The sequence below is a fragment of the Bolinopsis microptera genome, chromosome 6 (assembly GCF_026151205.1).
Source record: "Bolinopsis microptera isolate Bmic1 chromosome 6, MBARI_Bmic_1.0, whole genome shotgun sequence".
Lineage (NCBI taxonomy): Eukaryota > Metazoa > Ctenophora > Tentaculata > Lobata > Bolinopsidae > Bolinopsis > Bolinopsis microptera.
The window spans coordinates 18,201,227-18,228,129 of NC_087077.1; the positions used below are offsets into that span (position 1 = coordinate 18,201,227).

Consider the following 26,903-nt stretch of genomic DNA (forward strand, 5'->3'; position numbering starts at 1 on the left):
TATTAGTCCACATTTAACCTTTCTATAGGTTGTGTGAAAATTTCAGACCCCTACCATTATTACTTTCTGAGATAGCACCCCTGTGACGGACGCGACTTAAATATGACACTTTTTTTGGGTGTCTACTCAGAAGGTACCCAAATCTATCTCAAAACGTTATCTATTATCTCTAATTTGGACATGCAGTGATTGAAAAAGGTTTAGGGATTTCTGAGATACCATTTTTTTGGAGATTGCTCAGTTTTTGTTTGCGTGGCGCCATTTTCAAATTGTGACGGACGTGACTGTGACGGACACACGTTTTTTTTCAATTTCTCCAAATCTTCTATTTGACACTTTTATTTTGTTCAGTGACCTTCATTCTATGTTTATGCCAATTTTTAGGCCGCTAGTACTTCCACGAGGTCTGCAATAGCCAAAATCGTCCATTTTGGGCATACGCGAGGGTATCAATCTAGGGGCAGCAATTATTTCTCTACTTGAACAAATTTATAACTCTGGTAAAACATTCATCTCTGTTCAACACATCACACTGTTGAGACCATCTCCCAAAAGTTTCATTACTTTAGTGTTTAAAATGTGGAAGATATTGAATTTTTACTTCAAAAATATGCGAAAATAGGGTAAAGTCCATTTTTTGTGCCTTTTACCCCTGAAAAAGGTTAAGGCAAATAAAATGGCAAAACTCAGTAAATTTAATTATTGAATTGCATATGATGTTATTTGATAGTCTAGTCAACATAGTTAAACCTTATTTGACTTCAATTTGTCTTGGTTTTAGTCAAAATAATGGAAATATGGATAAAAATGGCTAAAAGTGAGCCGTACGGCGTACGCCCATATATGGGCATATACAAAATTATACATAACTCAGTCATTTTCTGTCCAATTTTCGATTTGACAACATTGTTTTGTTAAGAACGGTCTCAGCTTTAACAAAAATGCATTTAAAGTCTGTCAAAAGATTTTTTGGAGCATTTTCAGAAAAATGTGACGGACGCGACAAGTTGGGACCCCCCTTCCAAAAATTTTTTCTTAAAAGATACAAGCCTGATAATTTCTACGGTACTCCCTTACCTTCGATTCAGAAGAGATAGGTTACAGTGGTTTTTTGAATATAAATAGCACTATGTGGCTCTGAAAAAACTTTTTTGCTTAATTTTGTGACGGACGCGACACCATCTTTGTGGAAATTTTTTAGAAAAATTATTTGAGTAACGGTTTTGAAACTTTGCATGGCTCTCATTCTTATGCCTTTGCTTAAGTGTATGGAATTTCATAGAGAAATATTCCTGCATACCCAAACTATGGCCCTTTGAAAATTTGAATGATTTTTTTCATTTCCGAGTAGTGTTCCTTTGAATGAGAAAAATCAAAAGTTAATGCAATATGAAACAAAAAACTTTTGTTGACCTGTAAGGTTAAGAGTCTAATGAACATATTTTAACCAAAATTAGGTGCCTATCTTAACATTTTTCATTTTCACCAAGTGGAACCTTACCGTGGAATTGCCCCAAAGTAAAGTAAAGTAAAGTAAAAATTATGACATAAAATCATCACTAATGTCTACAAAGTATCATCGCACTACATGGAAAACTAACTATTTCTCTATCAAATTTAAAAGTAATAATTATCAAATATTAATCGTGAATGAAAACAACATTAAATAATTTAATTTATTCATACTTCCCAGTAGAGTAAAGATTTATAAAACGTTTCTTTCCTACATAAGGACGAAACCATAGATAATCATTGCGTTTTTCCTTATTACTGATATAACTGGTACCTTCAATTCTTATTAAAACTTCATTCGAAACATTCCAAAAATGAAAGTCATTTACAATACATTTAGAAATCATATTCTTTTAAAAACTTTCCATCCAATTTTAAAACTCAAAACTGTCAAGCAGTTCTTCACCTCGGCCTCCGAAGGGAGTTTGTTCCAATAAGGAACAACCCGCTCTGGAAGAAAAGAACACTGAAGATTCTTGACCTTTGTCACACTCTTACTACATCTATTGGATGAAACCAGATTAGGACCTGATCTGCTTGGTCTGAACAAGTCTGAACCATAATCAGTCAAACCATTTGCATTAATAACCTTAAAAGCTTCAATAAGGTCCCCACGTATTCGCCGCTCTGCCAGCGTTGTCAAATTAAGGATTTCAAAATTGTGATCCAAGGTTGATTGATAGCTAAATGATATCACGTGAGACTGTTTAACTTTAGTCTTTATCAGTTTCTAATCTATCTAGATGGCTAAATACTGGGGAGATTCATTTTTTCCCCAAAGAAATTCAACCCTCCTAATAAATGCTTTTTGCATGCTGCTTTTTGTTGGAATCAGAATTGAACTTCTGAATTCTGATAGTATAAATTTGACAATAAAATATATTTTGTATTGTTACGGCACATCTAATAGCATAAGGATAACTTATAAAAATCCCCAAAAAACTGATTTGTAACATGATCTACAAAACTACATATGATCTGTGAAATGAGCTGGTTACTAACAAGGAAATGGCTAAGTCCTTTCATTGTTGCTGGAAGTTTTTTTGCTGGAAAAACTCAATCCCACCATCTGCATCGTGAGGATACACAGCACCAATTTGTTAATTTCAATGATGTCATTGAGGACACAAGGGACAAGATAATGCAAAAGATGGCTGAAGCTTGCATACCAGGACGTTGAGAATTGTACCCCATTCACCTGTAAAACATCCATGAGAATAGCCAGCATCAGTAAGCTCATCACTGCTTTGATGACTGTAAATCTTGCTCAAAAAGGTAATGTAGATCTCAACGAGAATTTAGTTGAATTTTTAAAATCAAATGAAATTCAACTGGCAATGGGAGATCAAGAAGTAGATTGTATGACTTTCAAGCAATTACTGAGTCACACTGCTGGTGTAACAGACGAAGGGTCACACGAGGTATTCTCTAGTAGGAATTATCCCACCGTTAAAGATGGTCTCCAAATGTTCATCAATGATAAATTATTGTTTAAACCTGGTTCGGAGTACAATTATACTACATTTGGCTACAGTTTACTGAGTAATATCCTAGAAAAATCTTCAGGCAAATCGTTTGAGCAACTGTTGTCTGACTTTACATCTAAACTAGGATTACCCCACACACGTCTTGATTCCTTTGAAGAAATAATCTTGAATCGGTGTCAATACTACTGTAAGGGCGATAATGGGAAGCTCAAAAACTGCCCTTATGTTGATGACTCCTGTAGATGGGCTGGCGGAGGAATAGTCAGCACTGCGCAGGACATTGCTAATCTGGGTGACATTCTTCTGGATCCGGAAAAGTCAATGCGGCACTCGGGTCCTTGGTATTGTCGTCGGTATATTGTCCATTATCTACGTTCTGTTTTCGTAGTTTAAACAATAGTGAGTTCTAAATATACAGCTTTAAACCGATTAAGTATGAATGAATGAAATACCTGACAATCCGCACTCTTATAATCCAAAAGCATGAGTAACTCGTAGTGATGTATGATTTCTAGAAACTTTAAATTAAATTTGGCGCTCACAGGCCTTCATGAATATGTGATCGCCGCATAAGGTTCTGTAAATGCGCAGGGCACCTTCAAGCTTAAATTATTCACCTTACTGAGGCAGTCAACCAACGCGCGGCTTTATTTTTATGATATGATATGTTTTGATTGTTATTAATAAATACCAAAATTTAAATTTGTTTTCCTAAAATTTGTTTTCCTCTGTACCTCTACCAATCTGAGTCATCCGATAACTATGTAAATCAGGAGTATCTCCAATCAATGATAAAGTTCAATCCAGTAACTGAATTTGAGACTCAAGCTGAGTTAAAGTTGCACTATGGCTACGGAATGAGAGTGTTCCATGAGCAAGAATCACACGGTAAAACTGCTCAGTACTTCAAACTGTCCCACAATGGCGGAGCAGTTGTGTTAGTGTTACCTCTGGGTAAACATATGTCTGGTGGTAAACCTAGGGGGATCACTGTGGTCATGTTCAGTAACTCACTTGAGAGAGATGTGATTAGACTTGCTCATGAGATAGCGGCTTCATTTGAAGAGCAAATTGAGGATGGAGGTGACTGTTGTGAGCAATTATATAGTGTTGTTTAGTGTTACTATGGTCTTAGTGATCATTATATTACATGTGTGTAGTAGACAGCAGTGGGTACTATATCCGTATTTCTCAACTTGTTAATTTTAATTTAACTAAGATTTCAGAAAATACAAAGTATGAAAAAAGGGTTGCTTTCAAAAAGTTCTTGCTAGGATTGGCTCCAACCGCCAACGTATCTTCAAGACATGTTTAGATATGTACATCATGGTCACTTATTGAAACGTATTGTCCCATCTTTCAATTCTAAGCTTGGTGAGCATAGCTTCTTTGTAGTGGCTCCTAAGATGTACATTGTACAATCGTCTTCATGTTACCATTACATCTCATTAGCTCGAGCTCTGGATTAAAAACTGTGTATTAGGTTTAATAATGGTGTTATTAAACTTTTAAAATGTATAATTATTATTACATATAGTTTCCATACTAACCATGTTATGTTTTCGATTATTAATGAAAAGTTAGATTGTGATAGTGTGTTGTGTACATATTTAACGATTTAGAATGCAACATTAGTGTACTTCAGACTCTATAATGGAAGTTGGATTTAGGAACCGTAAGAGTCATATTAAAACGTAGAGGCGTACCCGTGAAGTTTTGAGTAATTTTATGGAAAATGAAACAACCACACTGATGTGTTCAACAACTTGACGTTATCATAATAGAACAAGTGGATGTTTCTGGAGTTGCTGAATACCCGAAAAGCCGTTTAAATGAATACAAGAAGAGAGAATGGTTCTGGCAGAATCAGCTACAGTGTCTCAGGCAATGCAATATGGGGGTATGAATGTCAGAAAAGAAAAATCTGACTTTTTAACCTATTTGACACCTGAAATACGTCCAGGGGATCACGTCCCTGGAGCTCCAACTTGTCCTCCGAATATATATATCCAACTCATCAACCAAGTTGCTGACATAGCATACACCTAACCTCATTAGTCATTAGTTATTATACGTTCTAAGATCAATATACTAAGAGTCATCAAATAAAACGGGCTGGGAGATATTTCATTGGTTTTTATATCGAATTACTATTTACTATTAAGGTAAAATGTTTGTCAGCCAAAATCTCGGTCTCAATTCCGGCCCTGGCCTTAATCCCGGTCCCGGCACTTTTTTCCCAGTCCTGGTCTGATCGCGGTCCCGTCCAAAAAAGCAGTCCCGGTAGAACCTTGGGCATAGTTTAAAACTGAATATATTTTCAATCTGAGATTTTTTAGAATTGTTCCTAAAATGTTTTCCAAATTAGGCATCATGGCAGCAGAAGAACAAATGGATATGTCCCTTGATGATATCATCAAAGCAAAGCCCAGCATGGTGAGTGGTGCCGTTATTTTGAATTCTTTCTGCAACTTAATGTTACAGTACAGGCTTTGCTTGACCGAATACTAAAACCAGCAATATACATTTTCCGTTTACCCACTGCATAGTGGTTTTATACGTTTTTAAAGTTTTGGAGTTAGTTGAAATAAAATTATTAGAGTTTACACTTATAAATTATCTTTATTATCCCTGAGGAAAGATCAGTTTATTAAACATCAAATCATCAGGCAGCGGTGATGAATCGTAATTCTCAGTTAATCGCAGTTGCAAATTATATTATCGCCTGGCAATATTTAAAACCGTATCTATTCTCAGGTTAAACGTGGTGGAGGAAAAAGCAGAGGTAGTGGAGGAGGCGGTGCAGGTGGAGGAGGCGGCGGGGGAGGAAGAGGGAACAGTAGAGGGCGTGGTGGTTCCTCCAGAGGCAGACGCAACAACTCCAGAGCTACTCCTTATAGCAGAGTTTGTTTTTACTTATTTACTTTTGTTAACAGTTACTAATTACTACTGTACTATACTATACGTCAACTCATCGTACTTAGCTTGCATAATAATGTGGGCATTTTCATTGATTTATGGGCCATCTGTTCAAAAATCTATGGCATCGGGTTTTCGACGTAAACTTGACCTAGTATCACAAAGGAGTGACACACGACTTCAATTCCTCTGGAAAAGTCTGTAGAGCGATTAAAAGTTTAAAATGAAACTGGCTACTTATCTTAATTATCAACGTCAATTATTTATTGGCGTATTTAGGTTCTACGGTTTTAATATTAAAACAATTTTTTTTACTGCCACCCTGACTGCTGACAGAGTTGACTTCCTCTCTTATTTTGTTTGTTTTATTACCCGGATACAAATACTTAATTTCATTTCATCTTTTCAGGACACCCCCAGTGGTCGCTGGACACATGATAAATTCGAGGGCGGCAGATCGTCACTCGGCGGTGGTGGAGGTGGCGGCGGCGGCAGGGGCGCGGGCATCGCTAAACTTCTTATCAGTAATCTGGAGTACAGTGTCAACGACCAGGACATAAGGGTTAGTTATATTTGGAATTCAGTCCTAGTTGAGATAACCTCAACTTGAGGCCTCGTAAAATACTGTGCGTGAAGTTGAAAGGTCATCCATGAGCTACATTTAAAAACCTGACGTGGATTATGTAAAGGTATTCTGGTCCCAGTATTTTGGGGGTACTTTACCTGGGACACTTAGGATCAGCTCGGTATTCCGGTCCCAGTATTTTGGGGGTACTTAACCTGGGACACGTAGGATCAGCTCGGTATTCTGGTCCCAGTATTTTGGGGGTACTTTACCTGGGACACGTAGGATCAGCTCGGTATACTGGTCCCAGTATTTTGGGGGTACTTTACCTGGGACACGTAGGATCAGCTCGGTATTCTGGTCCCAGTATTTAGGAAGTACTTTACCTGGGACACGTAGGATCAGCTCGGTATACTGGTCCCAGTATTTTGGGGGTACTTTACCTGGGACACGTAGGATCAGCTCGGTATTCTGGTCCCAGTATTTTGGGGGTACTTTACCTGGGACACTTAGGATCAGCTCGGTATTCCGGTCCCAGTATTTTGGGGGTACTTTACCTGGGACACGTAGGATCAGCTCGGTATTCTGGTCCCAGTATTTTGGGGGTACTTTACCTGGGACACGTAGGATCAGCTCAGTATTCTGGTCCCAGTATTTTGGGGGTACTTTACCTGGGACACGTAGGATCAGCTCGGTATTCTGGTCCCAGTATTTTGGGGGTACTTTACCTGGGACACGTAGGATCAGCTTGGTATTCTGGTCCCAGTATTTTGGGGGTACTTTACCTGGGACACGTAGGATCAGCTCGGTATTCTGGTCCCAGTATTTTGGGGTTACTTTACCTGGGACACGTAGGATCAGCTCGGTATTCTGGTCCCCGTATTTTGGGGGTACTTTACCTGGGACACGTAGGATCAGCTCGGTATTCTGGTCCCCGTATTTTGGGGGTACTTTATCTGGGACACGTATGATCAGATCGGTATTCTGGTCCCCGTATTTTGGGGGTACTTTACCTGGGACACGTAGGATCAGCTCGGTATTCTGGTCCCAGTATTTTGGGGGTACTTAACCTGGGACACGTAGGATCAGCTCGGTATTCTGGTCCCAGTATTTTGGGGGTACTTTACCTGGGACACGTAGGATCAGATCGGTATTCTGGTCCCCGTATTTTGGGGGTACTTTATCTGGGACACGTATGATCAGATCGGTATTCTGGTCCCCGTATTTTGGGGGTACTTTACCTGGGACACGTAGGATCAGCTCGGTATTCTGGTCCCAGTATTTTGGGGGTACTTTACCTGGGACACGTAGGATCAGCTCGGTATTCTGGTCCCAGTATTTTGGAGGTACTTTACCTGGAACACTTAGGATCAGCTCGGTATTCTGGTCCCAGTATTTTGGGGGTACTTTACCTGGGACACGTAGGATCAGCTCGGTATTCTGGTCCCAGTATTTTGGGGTTACTTTACCTGGGACACGTAGGATCAGCTCGGTATTCTGGTCCCAGTATTTTGGAGGTACTTTACCTGGGACACGTAGGATCAGCTCGGTATTCTGGTCCCAGTATTTTGGGGGTACTTTACCTGGGACACGTAGGATCAGCTCGGTATTCTCGTCCCCTTATTTTGGGGGTACTTTACCTGGGACACGTAGAATCAGCTCGGTATTCTGGTCCCTGTATTTTGGAGGTACTTTACCTTGGACACGTAGGATCAGCTCGGTATTCTGGTCCCAGTATTTTGGAGGTACTTTATCTGGGACACGTAGGATCAGCTCGGTATTCTGGTCCCAGTATTTTGGGGGTACTTTACCTGGGACACGTAGGATCAGCTCGGTATTCTGGTCCCCTTATTTTGGGGGTACTTTACCTGGGACACGTAGAATCAGCTCGGTATTCTGGTCACAGTATTTTGGGGGTACTTTACCTGGGACACGTAGGATCAGCTCGGTATTCTGGTCCCAGTATTTTGGGGGTACTTTACCTGGGACACGTAGGATCAGCTAGGTATTCTGGTCCCAGTATTTTGGAGGTACTTTACCTTGGACACGTAGGATCAGCTCGGTATTCTGCTACCCGTATTTTGGAGGTACTTTACCTTGGACACGTAGGATCAGCTAGGTATTCTGGTCCCAGTATTTTGGGGGTACTTTACCTTGGACACGTAGGATCAGCTCGGTATTCTGGTCCCAGTATTTTGGGGGTACTTTACCTTGGACACGTAGGATCAGCTCGGTATTCTGGTCCCAGTATTTTGGGGGTACTTTACCTGGGACACGTAGGATCAGCTCGGTATTCTGGTCCCAGTATTTTGGGGGTACTTTACCTGGGGAGAAGCCCGTACAGTCTGGATTTGACTTTTGCTCGAATGTGGGGGATTGCTTGAAAGATTGATCATATGCTGCCTTATAACTTACCCTCAAATATAAAAGATTGCCTATAGGCTGTAGCAAACTATTTTACAACATTATAGGTTGTTATTTTATTCGTCATCAAATATTTCAGGAGTTGTTTGCTGAATTCGGAGCTATCAGAGCGTATTCCGTACACTACGATAGATCAGGACGTTCCCTTGGAACAGCAGATGTAACTTATATCAACAAATCAGACGCCGCCCGGGCCCTGAAGACCTATAATAATGTTCCCCTCGACGGTAAACCCATGATCATAGAGTTGGTTACTGATGAACCTTTATCGACCGGTGGTGGCGGCGGTGGTGGTAACAGAAACAATGGGGGAAACAGAAATAGTAATAATAGGTAATTGCATCTTTGTGATTCCTTTAACTGAACACCACAAAGATGAAGTTAACACTTTCAAAAACGAAACTTGACCACAGATTGATTTGCCTTATTGATTTCAAGGCTATTGCTAGTTTAGCACGTTCGTTTGTATTGAAATTATGAGTCGCCGCGCATTTGAAAAGCAAACAATTTTGAATGGCATAGATTGCCGCGACTTTGTTCTGTCAAAGTCTGTATCATTCAGCAAAAAATTGAAATATAAGTCAATATGCCATACTCTGAATACATAGACACCTGGATTTTAAAACATGTCTACGATCAGATTGTTTCACAATTTTTTAGCTTTTTAAATTCTCTCAAATAACACCTCAGTATTCTGATACTTGTTCTGCAGGTCCAGAGGAGGATCTGGCGGTAGGGGCAGAGGTGGGGAAAGGAGAGGAGGTCGTGGTCGTGGTGGTGGTGGCCGAGGAGGCGGCAGAGAGCAGAAGAAAACCATGACTGCCGAAGAACTGGACAAACAATTGGACGATTACAAAAGCGCTAAAGCTTAAGCTTCCAGACCAGCCTTCCCTTACTACATACAAAGTTCTTCTTGCCTTGCCATGGACTGAAGAAATCGCCGCTAATTGTAATTGTTATGACTATTTTATCTGAAACTGCGCCAACTTGATGCTAGGCGGAACGAGGAAACTCGCTGAAGTTAACAAATGTCACATTTTTATCCGGGATCGCATTTTCGGGTCCTTTAATCTTAAGAGTTTCACAAAGTTGACTTTTTTACAAAACATACTTTCCCAATTCCAATTTAATTAATCAGCAGAGTTAACGTTTCTGAATGCGAATGGTTGTTGGTTGTGTACTTGAACTGTTCGATTCTATGGCCATGTTTAAACTGAATATTTCAATATTTATATGCCACGTAGCTCCTCTTATATTACGAGAAAAACAACAGTTTATTTTATGACAGACTATCTTGTTTGTAAATAATAACAGATACAAATTGAACCCAGTGAAATTTGAGACAAATATTTAGTCATCCTGTCTTTTTTTACAATTAAGCCACCTTTGTAGCCACACAGCATAAAACAAAGATGGAAATAAAAAATTCTCTTCACGTAATATATTAAGCGTTAAAATTCATCACTTGGATTGCTTCGTGCCACAGGTTCATTAAAAGTCGTCCCTTCGAACAAAGACAATTCTCATTATATGAAACAGCAGAGCCTTGATTGGCAATCCCCCAATGGGATTATTCAGTCGTCAGATGCCTTTGTGTTAGCAAGTTGGTATGCGGATTGGTTCTTCTTCAGCGACATGCATTTCCTCGACTCGTACTGCTTACTGAAGGCACCCACTATAATGGTCAGAGGGAGAGCTAAGAAGACCATGCTGACGTACACGAACACTGTCCCGAACAACTTGCCTGGCGTTGATTGCTGCAAAACAGTATGAGAGTTAAGAGCTACCGAGCATGCAAGATGAGTCATCAAACCTTTTAACTGTGAATATCTGCTATTTACGATGATGATTAAGTGTTATAATATGTAATTATCATTGTTCATATATTATTGTACATCATCTACTTACGGGTGCTATGTCTCCGTAACCCACTGTACTCATCGTCACTACCGCCCACCACAAGCCATCAACTCCTGAAAAAAATTACCCATCTATTTTGATGTTCAGAATGTTAATATGTTCATGACCATCTACCTAGTTGCAACATTTCTACACTGTTATACTGAGCAATAGTTATTAGTCAAATCCGGGGCCCAGGATACGGTTCACGATTAGGGATTTCTTTAATATTTAGGGATGATCCTCAACTATAAACTCAAATTTACCAACCTGATTTCACTGTGTCGTTGGACGTTTCTTCTAGGTAGTAAAAACTGCAGCCCGCCACAAGAATGCACATGCTCCACACGATTATTAACATGCTTAACTCGCTCACACTCTGGGCGAGCACCGTCGCTATTAGCAGTAATCTCTTGTTTTTCTTAATCAGTTTCAAAACTCTAGCGATCCTTGCTATTCTCAAAACTTTGAGTGACTTGAACTTAGTGACATCTATAAACAGTTCTAAATAGTAGGGCCCCACAGTGAAGATGTCCAGCCAAGTTGCTGGAGCTTTGGAAAAACTCAACTTATCGTAGGTTACCACAAATCTGAGCAGGACATCAAATGTGAAGTAGACAACTGTCACTGATTCCACAGCGAAACAGACCTTGGCAGTGGTGGAATTTTTGTCCTCTAAAATGACCACTATGTTAGGATCAGTTTCGAAGAGCATGAGGATAATGGAGAGGCAGATACATCCCAGGTCCATCCATCCGTAGAGCAGCCCGAAGAAGCTTGAACTGGGGTTCTGCAGGATGTTGTTGGTTTTCTGTCTGAGTCGTCCCATCTTTGTCTTGGCTTCCACCGGAATCTTTTCCTCCTCTTCCTGTGCTTTCTCTTCTTCGAACACCGACATCATCCTGAAGAAGGTCACCGACTCCTGGAAATTCACAGGATTTAGAGATTGTTCAAATAATACGTAGGCCCATCTGTAAGCCACTTTACATAGCAGATGGCTATTGTGTAGAAAGCTTTTCCAAACCCCTTCTAGTTCTACCCTGTACGTAATATGCGAACGATCCTTTAGTTAATATTAAACAGGAAAACTGTTCCTGAAGAAACATGTGATAATGGTCACACACACAACCTTCTCCTATTAGATGTGTACACTAAAAGTGTACTCGAACCAGGAGAGTGTACATTATACAATGTACATTTGCTTAAAATGGCTTTGGTGGCCGGTGGGGTTAATTGATCAGGACATTCTATTGTTGCTAATTAACATGTCTTACTCCCATGTTGATAATGTGGGAATTTCAGTGATTAATATCATGATACCACGTGTATGTTTTAAAGTACCTGGAACATCTCATTTGGGATAGTAGCTGGCTGATAGAGCTTGCCGTAGAGGTAAAAGTCAAATATACTCTCGAAGGCCTCAGGATTGCTGTCAAAGAAGTAGTCGCCGTGATGGGGGTCCCAGTGTGTGTCCAGGTCGGCTGATCCGAGCAGAGTTTGGGGGTACCTAGGATGGGGACGTCTGTGAATTTGCAATTTTCAGTAGATCCATCTAAAATATTGATGGTACCTTGGATATGTTTACTGCTAGATAAGAATATGTACCTGTAAAATTTTCCTAGGGATCATCTTAGAATTTGATCAGTATTTTAATTGAGCAAGACAGCAGGTTGGGATATTCACCTCTCCAAGTAGTCTCTGTAAATCTGAAACTTCTTGCCGGACACGTTGATCAGTATCTTCTGTCCGGTGTGCGGTCCTCCAGCAGCTGTAGCGTCTCCAGGTGACCCAGATTGCATGTGCTTCGGCTGGTTGCTCGGACTCCCCGGGCAGTCTGCAAAATATTCAGGGTTATATTCAGGACTTGAATTAAGTTTGTTCATGTTTAAAGAATTTATCAGTTCGACACATTAGATTTCATTCTCGTTCATATTCTGATCATGGCATGGCTGTACGCTCATCTGTTGATGAACAAAGGAATGTATTATATATTATGTAGTATGTACTCTGTACCATGTAGTATGTACTATGTAGTATGTAGTATGTACTGAGTGTTAAGGTGCAACTATTTAGTCAGCACACAGAAGTATTAAACTTACCATTATACACAACACGGGACATTATTGTGTAAGATTTACGCGGTTTGTCTGACGATATTAGAAAAATAATGGTAAATTATAGTAAATATTAATAATGGAATGAATAAGTAACTTTTCCTAGAAAGCTAATTCCAAAAGACTACGATGGATTATTTTTTAAAAAATCTGCTTGACACGGTTCCGTTTATAAGCCGTAAAGGATTACATTTTATCAAGCTAAAATATAGACATTTTTCAAAACTTTTGGAATATCTTGTAAGTGGCAAGGCCGAACGTGACTTATTAACATTTTAGTGTTCAGTAGGAAGCAACACTGCTCTCGACAGACAACGGGAAGCAAAGTAAATGACTGGTGAAAACTAAATGAAATAATCGTGGTTTCGGCACTCGTTGGCATTTTACAAAGATTACTGCATATTACTGTATAGCAGCATAATACACTACCGTGTATGTTTACTGTTTAGCCAAGTTGGGGTCCACCTTAATTAATTGTTTTAGGACTTAAGTTATATATAATTGGGCTCGCCTATGCACTACGTCAGTGAGACCCTTGTAATTTATAATCAGTCTGTCTGTCTGTGTATGTCTAGACACAGACAGAGACAGGGCGATGTGGTTGATTTGTATCCCTTGTCCTTATCTCTGCATTCAAGTGTAAGCTGTAGATCACCCTAGTAGTGGTAGATAGTAGTGGTAGATAGTCAGCCTACTGACTATCTTCTAAGAGTAAGTTTACAAGGCCCCACTTATCTCCATACAGTATAGGCATGACTGTTTGAGTGGCACCAAACCTCGGGTGGCTGCAATATTCTGCATGGATGTCCTGGCGTTACCCATAGCTATAGGTAACTGTCAGAATCCGGCTTGACGTAGCGCCGTACCGTACCATGGCTGTGAACTTCAACCAAGGGTCCACTTCACAAGCCGAAGCCTCTGTTTTGAGCGGGAGGAATCGTACTCCATTCTCTGTCAGCCTGTCACATGCACGTGGTCCATCTATCACATGCTGGGCACTCATTAGAATGTGGTAATCGGAAGCCGGATCCGGCTGTACTATTGCACTAACCATGCTAAGTGCTAACCCGTGTAGTGCAGTTTGATGAATGGCAATCACGCTAACTCGTGGATTCGACGGCCCTAAACTTAATACCAACATATATATATATAATCAGTAATCTGCATATTACCGGGCGGTACTCGGCCTGTCATTCCACCATATCCAATATCTTTATTTGTATCGTGTTTATGACCTCTGGAGCATGAGATCCCCAGGTAATGATCTTAATAAAAGACCAATGAATGCCGAAAGGTCGATTATTATATTTAAGATTTAGTTTTCGCCAGTCATTTGCCTTGTTTCATTTGATCTGTCAAAAAACCGCGATGCTCTCTAATAAACACTACAAAAACTTTTGGGGAAAGGAAAAATATAAGGTAAATTAGGGTACGATAAAGCGGTATATCATTGCCAATGCAATACAATTACAAGAGCTAGTATTACAAAAATACTATTGACTATCTTTCTATACCAATTATAATATTAGTACAGTATCAATATACTAAGAACTAACTGAGGACCGAGGTTACTGACCTTCGCTTTTCGGCCTGATATGAGGCCACGGTGCGATTAAAAACCGCCTTCCTATCTCGACCCACGCAGCAATCATTTAACTTTAAGGACAGGATCAAAGATACTAATAGATCAGAGTATCAGACTTTCTTGTTTTTTATAGAAAACTTCTGCGTTTCAGTCTGTCTCGGTGTTTCAATGAACAGCAAATACCAAACTGCTACAACTACAAGGACCGGGAGAGTTCCACTGATTTTGGGAGGCTATCGAATAATATTGATAATTGGAGAACTCTTTATCTAACTTCAGACTCAGTGATGGACTATTTCACCGTAAGTTAAACTTAAACGACTATTAAAAGCAAACTTCTAATCATGATATTGATATGTTGCCCATTACATGTTGCAATTATCTGCAAGATACCGATACTGCATGGACTATAATTGGCTGACCACTCGCAGAGGCTAGGGCTGGTCAGGGTCTCGTACGCTGGAGGATCGGTCACGTGGTATGATACTTTGTAGACATTACCACGTTAAACTGCTTCCAACGTGTTAAGTTGTTGTATGTGGCGTTTAATTGACTTAGGTCAGGAACCTATACAGTATACACCTTTCGATAAAGTTCAAGGAATTACTTGAGTTGTTTCATCGATGAGTAATGAGTATAAGCTATAAAATTTATGACGTGCTTAAATGTTACAAAGTCTCTATCATATTAAAAAAATTTTATGTGGCCTTTTTGTTATAAATATCAAAATTAATTGGGAGTCTAATTTCCGAAAAATAATTGAACAATTATTTAGATTTAATCTAAAGTTAAGGGAATATTTCGAACTTTGTATAAATAAAACTATAATTCGGGAGCATTGCAATCCACTCCGAACACGTTAATTCGTAAACTAAGGGGTCGTTCACATATTACGTAATCATTTTTTGGAACATTTTTACCCCCCCCCCGTAATCAGTTTTACACATAGATATTGTGTCAAATTACACTAGCGTAATCAGTAATCATCCGCAAATCCCCCCTCAGCTGATTACATTTACGTAATATGTGAACGACCCCTAAAAGTAGAGATAGGATACAGTTACCATGACGACCAAAGTCATCCTGTTTCAGAAGTTCAAGGACCGATTCCCTCAGGATTCTGTCTCTTGCATGGATAGCTTTTCCCAGTTGTAGTTGCTTTGACTGCCTTGGCTCGATCCAAATATTGGCGTCCTGATGACTGTATATCTGACTATTTGTCCTGTGTCGAGGCATCTGCTCGGGTATAGATATCACCGAAGAACGACGCAGTCTAAATAAATTGTGTACATGACACGTGGTGGCCATGGCCATCTCGTCAGAAGTGTGATTATCCTGCTCAGAAATAGTTTCAAGTTTGTTTCAAATAAAAAGTAAAGCAGTCTGCACTTGTGATTGAAAAGTAAAGCAGTCTGCACTTGTGATATGAATGTAAAGTTTTGAATGCTGTTGGGAACAGACAATTTAAACTTTAAGCAGTACGCATTTCGCCTCCGAACTAATAACTATTTTGTATTTGAATTTTAAACTGTCACATGTCAAGCCAAAGGCTTGTAAAAAACAATATCAATATGTCAGTTTGATTATTATATTGTACAGACCAATTGTAAAAATTCAAAACTTTTGGCTATATGCAATATGGACACCATACCATGGCAATACCATGGCAATGATTCAATTTCCCAATATGAATAAGGGGTCGTTCACATATTACGTAATCATTTTTGGAACATTTTTATCCCCCCTCCGTAATCAGGCAGTTTTGCACATACAACATAGCTATTGTGACAAAATTACACTAGCGTAATCAATAATCATTTGGAAACGGCCCCCTCAGCTGATTACGTAATAATTGTGAACGACCCCTAAAATATTTGATTGATTCATGCTTAGGGTAGGGGGTGCGGCTCTTACTAATTCGCTCGCCCAAAAAATTTCACGTGACTTTGGTTTTTATGGTTTTGCAGCCGTACAAAACGGTTTTACATAAACCCTTATCCCAACCCAAACCCTAACCATAACCCCGAAGCTAACCATAACCCTTACCACAACCCTATACTAACCCTAACACGAGCCTTGTAGGTTTACAACCTACCAGGACGCGCGCCGAGTTGGACTCGTCGGCGGTCCAATATATGAAACAGATATTTTACGAGTATTACCCGTTAACACGAGCCCTAAACAATCGAATTCGTATTTTACTAGCCTGTCACGTGACCAAACGGTTTTTTGCCCATAACTCTCCAGGGAAGCATTTTAACCCTACGTCATGGGGGTGATTCGGAATCAGCGTCCAAAATAAACCGATTCCAAATCACTTTCATGCCCAAAGGGCCTTTCACAAGAATTTTCTTAAAATTTGGGCGAGCGATTTTCATTTAGTAGGAGCGAGGGGGTGCACGATGAAAATAAACTTGTTTGGATTTTCAAAATTTGTGTAGCATTGTTTTCTAAAAACTGCACTGTGAGAATTTTCACAGTACCAAATTTTTCATACATTTTTGGAATGATCAGTGAGTTTCGCCTAAGTGCCATATTTGATGGTGCGCGGCTTTTGGAGCAAAATTAGGTGTAAACGTCCGCTTCTACTAAATCGCTCGCCCAAATTTTAAGAAAATTCTTGTGAAAAGGCCCTTTTGGTATGAAATTGATCTCAATCGGTGTATTTTTGAACGCTGATTCCGAATCACCCCCCATGACGTAGGGTAAAAAATGCTTCCCTGGAGAGTTATGGGCAAAAAACCGTTTTGGTCACGTGACAGGCTAGTAAAACATGAATTCGATTGTTTAGGGCTCGGGTTAGGGTTAGGGTTGTGGTAAGGGCTATGGATAGCTTCGGGGTTATGGTTAGGGTTAGGGTTGGGATTAGGGTTTATGTAAAACCGTTTTGTACGGCTGCAAAACCATAAAAACCGAAGTCACGTGAAATTTTTGGGCGAGCGAATTAGTAAGTCGCGTAATTTGACGAAATTCGTTGATTTTTGTCGTATTATTTTATCATATCTTCGGTTCCTGGACTTGACCATTGTTAATGGTCTGGCCCGGCGCGCGCTACTTTGTAGCACTTGCCATCGGGCAAGTGCTACGAGAAGAAAGCGGCGTGCGCTACTTCGAAGAAATTTAGACGAGTACCATCCGTCAATTCCTGGACGAGAATCATGCTGAAAAATTTGACTGTAGTATAGGTGGGTATAGATATATCGTACTTCCGTGATTCAGACTTTGTCAAAGCAACGCACGCACATTGCATTTAGTAATAATTTATCCAACGCGAATCTTAAGCAATCGGTAGCAAATTTGATTAATCATAATCAGTGCGTTGTGTACATTGTTTTTCTAAATGTAAACGCTGAAAGTGAAAGGTGCATATGTAATAAGTTGATACTTGATATAGGTATATCGACTGTTTTGATTAAATAAATAATCAAACATATATTGAATGTGATATAATGTCAACTGTCAATGATGAATATGGAAGCAAGGTTTAGTGTGGTGAATCTAAAATGTATCGTATCGATAAAAAAACTCTCGCTACTGTTAATGTAAAATGTTATAGAACTGGAAGCAATGTAAAAGAAACAGTGAACTTGTACGAGAACAGGTTGGTCGTAATACTGAATACATGGTACCGGTGATAGCACGACCAGGTGTTTACGTTCAATTCCATTTCAACACGTTGTCATTACGTTTCAGTTGACGACGCGATAGCTTGAGCTTTTAATTTTAAACGTATTATGTCATGATATGAGAAGAATTTGTACGTGTAGTGTATGATATTGAATTTGATACAAGAGCAAAGTTTCATTTTTGCTTCCAATGTCCTAAATTGTTGAAATGTGAAAGTAATTAAGTCAATGTTTGTTCTTGATTTTATTTTTATGGCAACTGATTCTATTTTTTGTTCTTGTTATCGTGTTGCTTTGCATTTTTGACTGAGATTTTCCATTTTACGAACTGGTAATTATAAGTTCGGGTTATACTTATAGCCATTTTTTTCTAGAGTTGGGAAATTGAAAATTGAAAAACAGAATCAAACTGAATCAAATTTTTATACAGCAACCAAACATTGGAGAGCTGACCTGCAATCCCAGTGAACCGTGACAAAGGGTTAACTCTGGCTAAAAGTTGAGCTGTATTTGGGTTTAAAGTTTACTCATTATAATAAGAAATTATTTTTCTAACTTCCAGACACATACATTGAAACAGTATTTATCAGAATTTCAAATATAGTAGCCTAATACTAATCGGCTGGATCCAAGTATGAAGTATAATGTAAAGTAGTGATGTTAGCGATGGGGGTTCGTTAATTCTGGTCAGGTAAGTCCGTTTGGCTACTTACTATAAGACTGAAATTATACTACTAGACTGAAATTTCTTAAAATGAAACCGAAAGTGATGGTCATGATGGGGTTTTGTTCCGTATTTAGTATTATAGTATCCCATAAGTTAGATGGAATATATAAAATCAAAGCAGTACCGGTATTTTAGATTCAATTACTTTATGGAACTATATACTAGGACCGGGCACCAGCCCTCTCTTCGCCTATTCTCCCTATTGATTGTGTAACTGTAAGTGTAACAGTAAATATCGATGTTGCCTGATTGCTGATATCCTTTGATAATGATAAATGGGAATGAACTTTGCCAAAATTAGGATTTGGAAAAGTATAACTAAAATTATATTTCGATTAAATGGAAAAAATTGATATTAAGGGACTAAAGCTTCAGAAATCTTATCGGCGTCTTATTCTTTAATTACAGTAATTGTTCAGTCTCAGAGATGCACCATGGCCAAGCTGCAAAATTTGCTATTTTCATGCTTACTGGAACCCATGTTAGAGTGACGGCACACACGGACAAGCCCTTGGCCTTATCCTGACTCCTATGACAGAACATAACCCTTTATAATGACCGTAGTTTATTACTATGAACTTAGTAGCTATGCCAAGCATTTGTGTCACTGGTTGTCTTAGAGATAGTTTTAAAATTCATTTAAAAGAAGCCGTCCAGTAGTATTGCAGTTTGCACTGCAAGAAGGGTTCACAAATATCTAGTTTAGTGTTTACCGATACGTTAAAATGACCGTGAACGTCTTATCCATGGCCAAACCGTACGCCTAACTGTTTGACCTAACCGTATGGCCTAAATAAATGATATGGACTAACCGTATGGCTCAGCCTTAACTATCAATGGTTATACAGTGGCACTGCTACTGTTCACCTATGTGGCAGGCATAGCTCTTATCACACACAAAACTAAAAAAGCTGATCTCAAACAATAAGACTTTTTCTAAAATGAGAAATTGAAAACATTTTATGTTATAAATTATCATTATGTTATATATTGGTACTACTACTATGCCATGATGGCAAACAACCGTTCCTTATCCGTGCGTTAACCGTTCCTTGTCCGTGCGTTAACCGTTCCTTATCCGTGCGTTAACCGTTCCTTATCTTGTATCACGTTGCGACCCCCGCGGTCGTTTCACTTTATCGTCCTGACGATACAGGGGGAGCCGCGCACTTCGTGCGCGGCGGGTCATACAACGTATGACAATCCTTATCAATATCCGTGCGTTAAGTGTGACTTTACCGTGCGTTAAATGTTCCTTATCTGTGCGTTAAAATTTAACGCACGGATAAGGAACATTTAACGCACGGTAAGGAACGGTTAACGCACGGACAAGGAACGGTTAACGCACGGATAAGGAACATTTAACTTAAATGTTCCTTATCCGTGCGTTAACCGTTCCTTGTCCGTGCGTTAACCGTTCCTTATCCGTGCGTAAAGTGTGCTTTTACCGTGCGTTATGTGACCATCGACAGATTACCGAATTGCCCAATAGTCAACAAATTTCCATAGAACTTGAAAAACGAGCAACGAATTTGCATAACGAAACAGAATCCCGGCGCATTTGTTATTACGGGAACCGAACACTACGGTGGAGTTTATGCTTCACTTCTATGTTCTATTATTCTATTATAATACCAGATTGTGACTTATGATCGACTTTATGACCCACTGTATTTCGATTCTTCCGGTCGTTAAATAAACAGAACAACGGTTACTATACTGATACAGTAGGTGGGTAGTCTGCTGCTGATAACCAATAACCGCGGATAAACTCTAATGACTCGTTTCATATTGTAGGTTAATAATAATAACTATCAAGACACGCGCCGAGTTGGAAATGGAATCGTCGACGGTCTTGATTTGGACGGTAAATATTTTGAATAAATATTTTACGAGTATCACCCGTTAAGTTTCATAAATATGTGGTTATGGACTTAAACTCTGAAGCCACCTTAAGTCGATCAGTATGTACGAGTAGGAATGCATATTTGATATTATTTGAGACCTGATTGTTTCTTTAACTTTCGATTTACCTACTATTCAGGAGTCCTGTCTACTGTTCACCACTTAAGCTCGGAAATTGAGAAACTTTCCGACTGCAACTGGCTAAGTGGTCTGACTGGCCTGACTATAGTCACGACAATCTAGGAATATAGGAAGCTTACTAAAACTGTTTATTTCTTCAGATTAACAATCATTGGCTTTAGCAATGTAGTCCGGACATCATGCCCTGCCTTGAATCGTATGTACAATGTAACACTAACTACTGTAGTACTGTAGGTATACCAACGAATAAGCCCTTCAACAATCAACAAGTTCCATTTCATTTGACCAGATATCAACTCTACAGTCTACACTTCATATCCCACTCTTAATGTTTTACCAGTGGCAGTACTAAACGTTCCATTCTTAATTCTTCTCCATTTTTTTTCACTACACCCTCATAAATAGAATTATCTACGATTTTTCCCTGCACTAATTAATTAGTATTACTGGTTGTCATACGTTGTAGACCTGCCGCACACGAGTGCGCAACTGTATCGTGAAACACGATACTAGTGAAACGACAATGCACAATGGGGGGTCACGACGTGATACAAATTACTGGTATATCGGCACATTGATCCATTTATTGGACATTTATCAACAAGACTGTTGAGTATCTGTATATGGTCTAGCTATAGCTTCATGTATTTGAGAACATTATGAAAATCCTAATACTCTTACAAAAAAGAAAACTATACATTCTGCAATAGCCCCTTTCTATTTACAAATTCGAAGAGCAAAAGTGGCCCTCCCCTTGTCAATATTTACACTTACAGAATACCAAGTCATTTGTCAAGTACTGAAGTACCGGCTGAAACCCACCCTCGACGCCCCCCTGCTGCCCCGCATAGTAGTGGTTGTTATAGTTCATAGTTATTATACAACTCTTTAAATTGTTATATAAAATTAAGTATTTTGTATTCGAAACGAAAACCATACCTGAGCGGCCGATGAGGGTGGACACGTGCAATGCCATTGGTACCGGGATACGTCCTGATCTACGTTTGTTCTTGGACATATCCACCGGCCTTCTCGGCCCTTCTTTGTTCGTGGATCGTGAGGCATTGGCCTTGTTCGGCTTCTCAATGTTCACGGGAGGTTTGTACTCAATAAACGAGTGAGACACCCGTCGGGCGATAGCATACATCCCAATAGGGAGGAAGAGCTGGTTTTATAAAAAGCAGACAAATCCTACGAAAATAAAGAGCCTTAAAAAGGCTTTGAAGTTGAACCGGAACAGTTGCACTCGAGTATGTGCAATAGGGAACACAATAGTTGAGAATGCGAGTCTTGATTGTTTCAGTTACTCTCGATAATCAATAACATTTGCACGTGATGCATTACCCGGCCGGCGGCCACAATAGTAAATGAGTCGGAAGTTCGGAAATGCTTAAGGTCGTCGTTAGTTAAGCAGAAATGTCCGTATAGTATAGCAGAAAGCATTTAATACATCATTTGTGAGTTAGCCTATGTACACGTGCTCGGTTTATGCGACTTGATGCGGTAACGCTGTGACAAATGAACTCTGTCGGCAAGGTAACGCCCACTTACATAACTATCTTGACAATGATACAACTTCCTGGTCTGGGATCCACCGCGGTTTTGTATATATAATATATAAATATTTAGAACTAAGGCGGTCTTTAACTAATTATCTTTATTTTTGTAACTCTATAATTATAAGTAAGTAGAGCATAATTTCTATTATAGTAGCATTTACTCTTAGAACTAGTAGTAGTTGTAGCAGAATCTACAGTAATAATATTGGCATCATGAAAATCAAAAATGCCTCGATAAATTGCATTGTAAAAAACAAAAACTTGCGAAAGGGTCCTATAACTTCGAACGATGAAAATGTACTGATTCTGATGTCTGAGTCATCACCTTATATATTATATATGGCCCGCCGTGCACGAGTGCGCGACCATATCGTGGCTTTCGCCACGGTATTGAATGTTCAATGAAATGACGATGATGATAACGACGTGAGACAATTTAGCTTAGCATATGGTAAGAACGCATCTCTTGGCATAAGGTCAAGGAGTTTAATGGGCGTAAAACACTGCTTTGTTCAAAGGTGTGACCGTTTCGTGTGCAAAACCATACAAATCTAAGTCACGTGATTATTAAAAGAACCATAAACTACTGTTTACACTTACACTTGATAAAGTGTTATCTATAAAAACGTACGGTCCATGATCTAAGTAGGGTCTTAAAAATTGAAGAATCAGAATCAGATTTATCAGAAATTGAAAATGCAATATGTGCTGATCGAGACACTTAACTGACAAGCTCAAAGTCAATGTTCATCAACGTAATCTGGCCAATAGTGTATTTGATTGTTCCTCTAGGTAACCTGGATTACATTGCAGACCATTGAAGATGAATTACAATTTTGGACAACAGTTTGAAAACAATATCAGATTGGCCTATTCTAGGTTTGAAAAGTACTAGTTGTCATACCATGATACCATGCTCGATTAAAAATTACCATTGTAGGTTTATAGGGTTTATAACCTTGAACCTGTTAAATGTTATACTTATATAACATTTCAAACAAATACTGTGCGGGTTATTAAGATTTCCAGCCTGATAGTGTTTTGCTCTCCTCCCACTACATTATTTGGCACCCCTCCAAAGAATATGCCGCACTCGTAACCCACTCTGTTCTATCAGTATCACTGAAAAAGACACTTCAATTCTGGAAATCACTTGACTACAGTTAATTTCAACTACAACCTATAGTACCTATAGTATACGAGTGGCTACTAGCCGGCTACTAGCCGACTAGTAGCCACTTTTGTAATAACAGCTCCTCAACTTCACATTACCAAACCGGCTACTAACCGGCACTTAAAAAGTGGTCACTAGCCGGCTACTAACCGGCTAGTAGCCGGCTAGTGACCAGAAAGTGGCTACTAACCGGCTACTAGGCGGTCACTAGCCGGCTATTAGCTGAGCTCTAAAGCAGACCTACTTTCTCGAGGTTCCAAACCGGCTACTAGCCGGCACTTGAGAAGTGGTCACTAGCCAGCTATTAGCTTGGCTCTAATAGACCTTAGTAGCCGGTTAGTAGTCGGCTAGTGACCGCTTTTCAAATGCCGGCTAGTAGCCGGTTTGGGACCTCGAGAAAGTAAGTCTATTAGAGCCAAGCTAATAGCCGGCTAGTGACCGGTTAGTAGCCACTTGGTGACTACTAGCCGGTTAGTAGCCGGCTAGTGACAACTTTTCAAGTGCCGGCTAGTAGCCGGTTTGGAACCTCGAGAAAGTAGGTCTGCTTTAGAGCTCAGCTAATAGCCGGCTAGTGACCGCCTAGTAGCCGGTTAGTAGCCACTTTCTGGTCACTAGCCGGCTACTAGCCGGTTAGTAGCCGGCTAGTGACCACTTTTTAAGTGCCGGTTAGTAGCCGGTTTGGTAATGTGAAGTTGAGGAGCTGTTATTACAAAAGTGGCTACTAGCCGGCTACTAGCCGGCTAGTGACCACAAAGTGGCTACTAACTGGCTACTAGGCGGTCACTAGCCGGCTATTAGCTGAGCTCTAAAGCATACCTACTTTCTCGAGGTTCGAAACCGGCTTCAGATAAAACTGAATACAGTAAAGCAACACCGCAGTCAAATAATATAAAGATAACAAATGCTGTATTTAAGACATCCTTTGATCCCATCTGACCGATTCATGAAGCTGTGTGATAAATGTAATTAGGTGCAACTGACAGTGACAATGATTAAAAGTTTTAATCGTACTTATTGTGAGCAGTGAGCACGAACGCCAGCTCGCACGTTATCGAGTCGCAATAAATAAGAATTTTTTTATAGACTGCACAGTAGTTAAATGATAATAGTTATATCGAAGTGCTGAAGGGTAATACGATCTTGGCCCAATGCTGATCTTTAGCACATATCATTGACATAAATATTATTTATACTCGTGACGCTAATCTTTCTACTTCGATCGCGATCCCATTTTCTTGATTATGGAGCTTATTAATACTACCGTAGTTGTCGCAATTACTTGTACAAATATATAATTAAAAAAGAAAATATATGCTTTATTTTTACTAATAATTGCACCATTGACTTAATTGTAACCTTATGAACTCACCTGAACGTTTATAAAGACTTGAAACATGTTGAGCGATTGGTCTCTTAGTCTGGTTTCCCAACTTTCGTTCTCCACTCTTATTTTCATCTGATGTTATCCCTCTCATCTTTTTAGAAGATGTCGATTCATCATCCGGCCCATTTAATGTAATCTCTCTAGACTCATCAGGGTTATTGTATTCGTAACCCTTGCCCTCAATAAAGGAAAATCGCCGAACAAGTAAGTGCATGGTAAGATAAGCAAAGTAGTTCAACTAGAAAGGTTAGCGGAAGAGCTGATGATATTGAAATAGCTCAGTTGTCGGTACAACGCCAAACACGATGAACTTTTCTCATCATTAAAGACTACACGTGAAAGTGCGTTAACAGTAATTACAAGTGGGCAGTAATCACTGCACTTAGGTGCCCTGCCGGGCTATAATGGACCCTTACCAAGTAAAACGTCTAGCAGTAAGATTTACTAGTAGTACAGCGTGGGGGGTAAGACTGAACCGAGGAATGTTTGGTCTTTAGTGGCAAGTTCTTAAATTGGTTCTTTGCATGTGGACAGAGATAAGCTTCTAACGGGATATTAATATTATCGTTAGATGTTAATGTTATACTTATAGCGTTGTGGTGGATATATTTGTAATCAACGCAATACTAATAGTTCTTCTTTGAAAAGAGAAATAAATAAAAATAAACTGATGCGTATTGACAAAACAATAAGTTTTTAAGCATTTTTTCCGTCAACTTTGATAAAGAGTTTAGGCAAATCGATTGTTCCCTGAAACTACTCGCTGATCTTAGAAACGAATGGTGCGGCTTTATGGTCATGATCTGTTTTAAGACAATGATCTGGATAAATTTCATGCAGAAATCCAATACAATTACTGGGAGGACGTATCCAAATGGCCTTATGTAAATCGACCATGCCTTATTTCCGTTTAAAAATCAGATTCATATAAACAGGTTTAATTAGGTTTTGGTACTGTTCATGGCTTAAGAATTGCTTAATATTCTTCTGCTCAATTTCTTAGCATTGAAAATTGGTGCACGATCGTTTACGATTGGTCCAACAAGTATTCTCTGTACAATATTCGTACATAATATAAGTATAACGGTTGCCAATACGACACACCCAGAATATGAATTGTGGACAAAAGACCACTTAAAGTTAAACACTTACGGTTATTATCATCCTCTCCATTAACCAGGGAAATTGCCGCAACGAGGGCCATCAAATGGTCACTGTAGGTCACGTAGTCGTTTCCTCTTTCTAATTAAATAATTGTAATGAGGTCACACATTTTATAGCATGTATAATGTATAATTGTGTATTATATTTGACAAAAACCCATAATTATTGGGTAAAGTGGACCGCTGCTAGTGTCTCTCTTTCCCAAACAAAAGGAAATGATATTAATATGATTGACCGTCTGCAAATGCAAAATAATGCGTTCGGGTCGATACCTAGTCTTTCGGGATAAGGGTGGTAGTTAGTGAATTAGCTGAAGTTTATTGAATCTTTATTGCCGAGTACAGCTGCCTTCGGGTAGTTCTTCTTAATTTATTACAATTGTAAATAAATGGGAAAAGCGAGCGACCGATTTCATTCTCGGTATCATTTTGCATTAGCAGACGCGACGGTCAATCAAATTAGTATCATTTCCTTTTGTTCGGGAAAGAGAGAAACTAGCAGCGGTCCACTTTACCCAATTATGGGTTTTGGTCAAATATCATCTCTTTTTTATGAATTTCAGGGCCAGGGTACTTTATAAAGTCGAAATATAAACTGATAATTCTTCATTAATAAGGAGGTATAGTTTCAACGATTTCAAAATGTTTCCTTTGAAAACATTTCCTTGTGTTTAGGTGAGCATATCGGTCGATCACTGACTGAAAATGCCACATTATAC

At 39.4% G+C, this 26,903-nt stretch overlaps 3 protein-coding genes across 5 annotated transcripts; 2 read left to right on the forward strand and 1 right to left on the reverse strand.

Annotated features, from left to right (window-relative positions):
* Positions 1-2,723: 2,723 nt before the first annotated feature.
* LOC134817468 (serine beta-lactamase-like protein LACTB, mitochondrial) lies at positions 2,724-4,314 on the forward strand. The gene is made up of 3 exons (XM_063826607.1): positions 2,724-3,291; positions 3,807-4,082; positions 4,226-4,314. The coding sequence occupies exons 1-3, from the start codon at positions 2,724-2,726 to the stop codon at positions 4,312-4,314; spliced, it is 933 nt and encodes a 310-aa protein (XP_063682677.1).
* Positions 4,315-5,371: 1,057 nt separating this feature from the next.
* Positions 5,372-10,189, forward strand: LOC134817111 (THO complex subunit 4-like). 2 transcript variants are annotated; one of them, XM_063826219.1, is made up of 5 exons: positions 5,372-5,439; positions 5,845-5,903; positions 6,328-6,480; positions 8,987-9,240; positions 9,620-10,189. In XM_063826219.1, the coding sequence occupies exons 1-5, from the start codon at positions 5,373-5,375 to the stop codon at positions 9,777-9,779; spliced, it is 693 nt and encodes a 230-aa protein (XP_063682289.1). In that variant the 5' UTR covers position 5,372; the 3' UTR covers positions 9,780-10,189. The 2 variants fall into 2 exon arrangements, with proteins under 2 accessions (XP_063682289.1, XP_063682288.1); XM_063826218.1 differs by having other exon boundaries at positions 5,372-5,435; positions 5,757-5,903.
* On the reverse strand, positions 10,189-26,259 carry LOC134817110 (potassium voltage-gated channel protein shk-1-like). Of its 2 annotated transcripts, none has more exons than XM_063826217.1 (6): positions 12,906-12,949; positions 12,490-12,640; positions 12,148-12,313; positions 11,077-11,728; positions 10,816-10,880; positions 10,189-10,664 (listed from the first exon to the last, which is right to left on the reverse strand). In XM_063826217.1, exons 1-6 carry the CDS (start codon positions 12,925-12,927, stop codon positions 10,482-10,484), a joined length of 1,239 nt encoding a protein of 412 aa, XP_063682287.1. In that variant the 5' UTR covers positions 12,928-12,949; the 3' UTR covers positions 10,189-10,481. The 2 variants fall into 2 exon arrangements, with proteins under 2 accessions (XP_063682287.1, XP_063682286.1); XM_063826216.1 differs by lacking the exon at positions 12,906-12,949 and adding an exon at positions 26,174-26,259 and having other exon boundaries at positions 10,256-10,664.
* Positions 26,260-26,903: the final 644 nt, after the last annotated feature.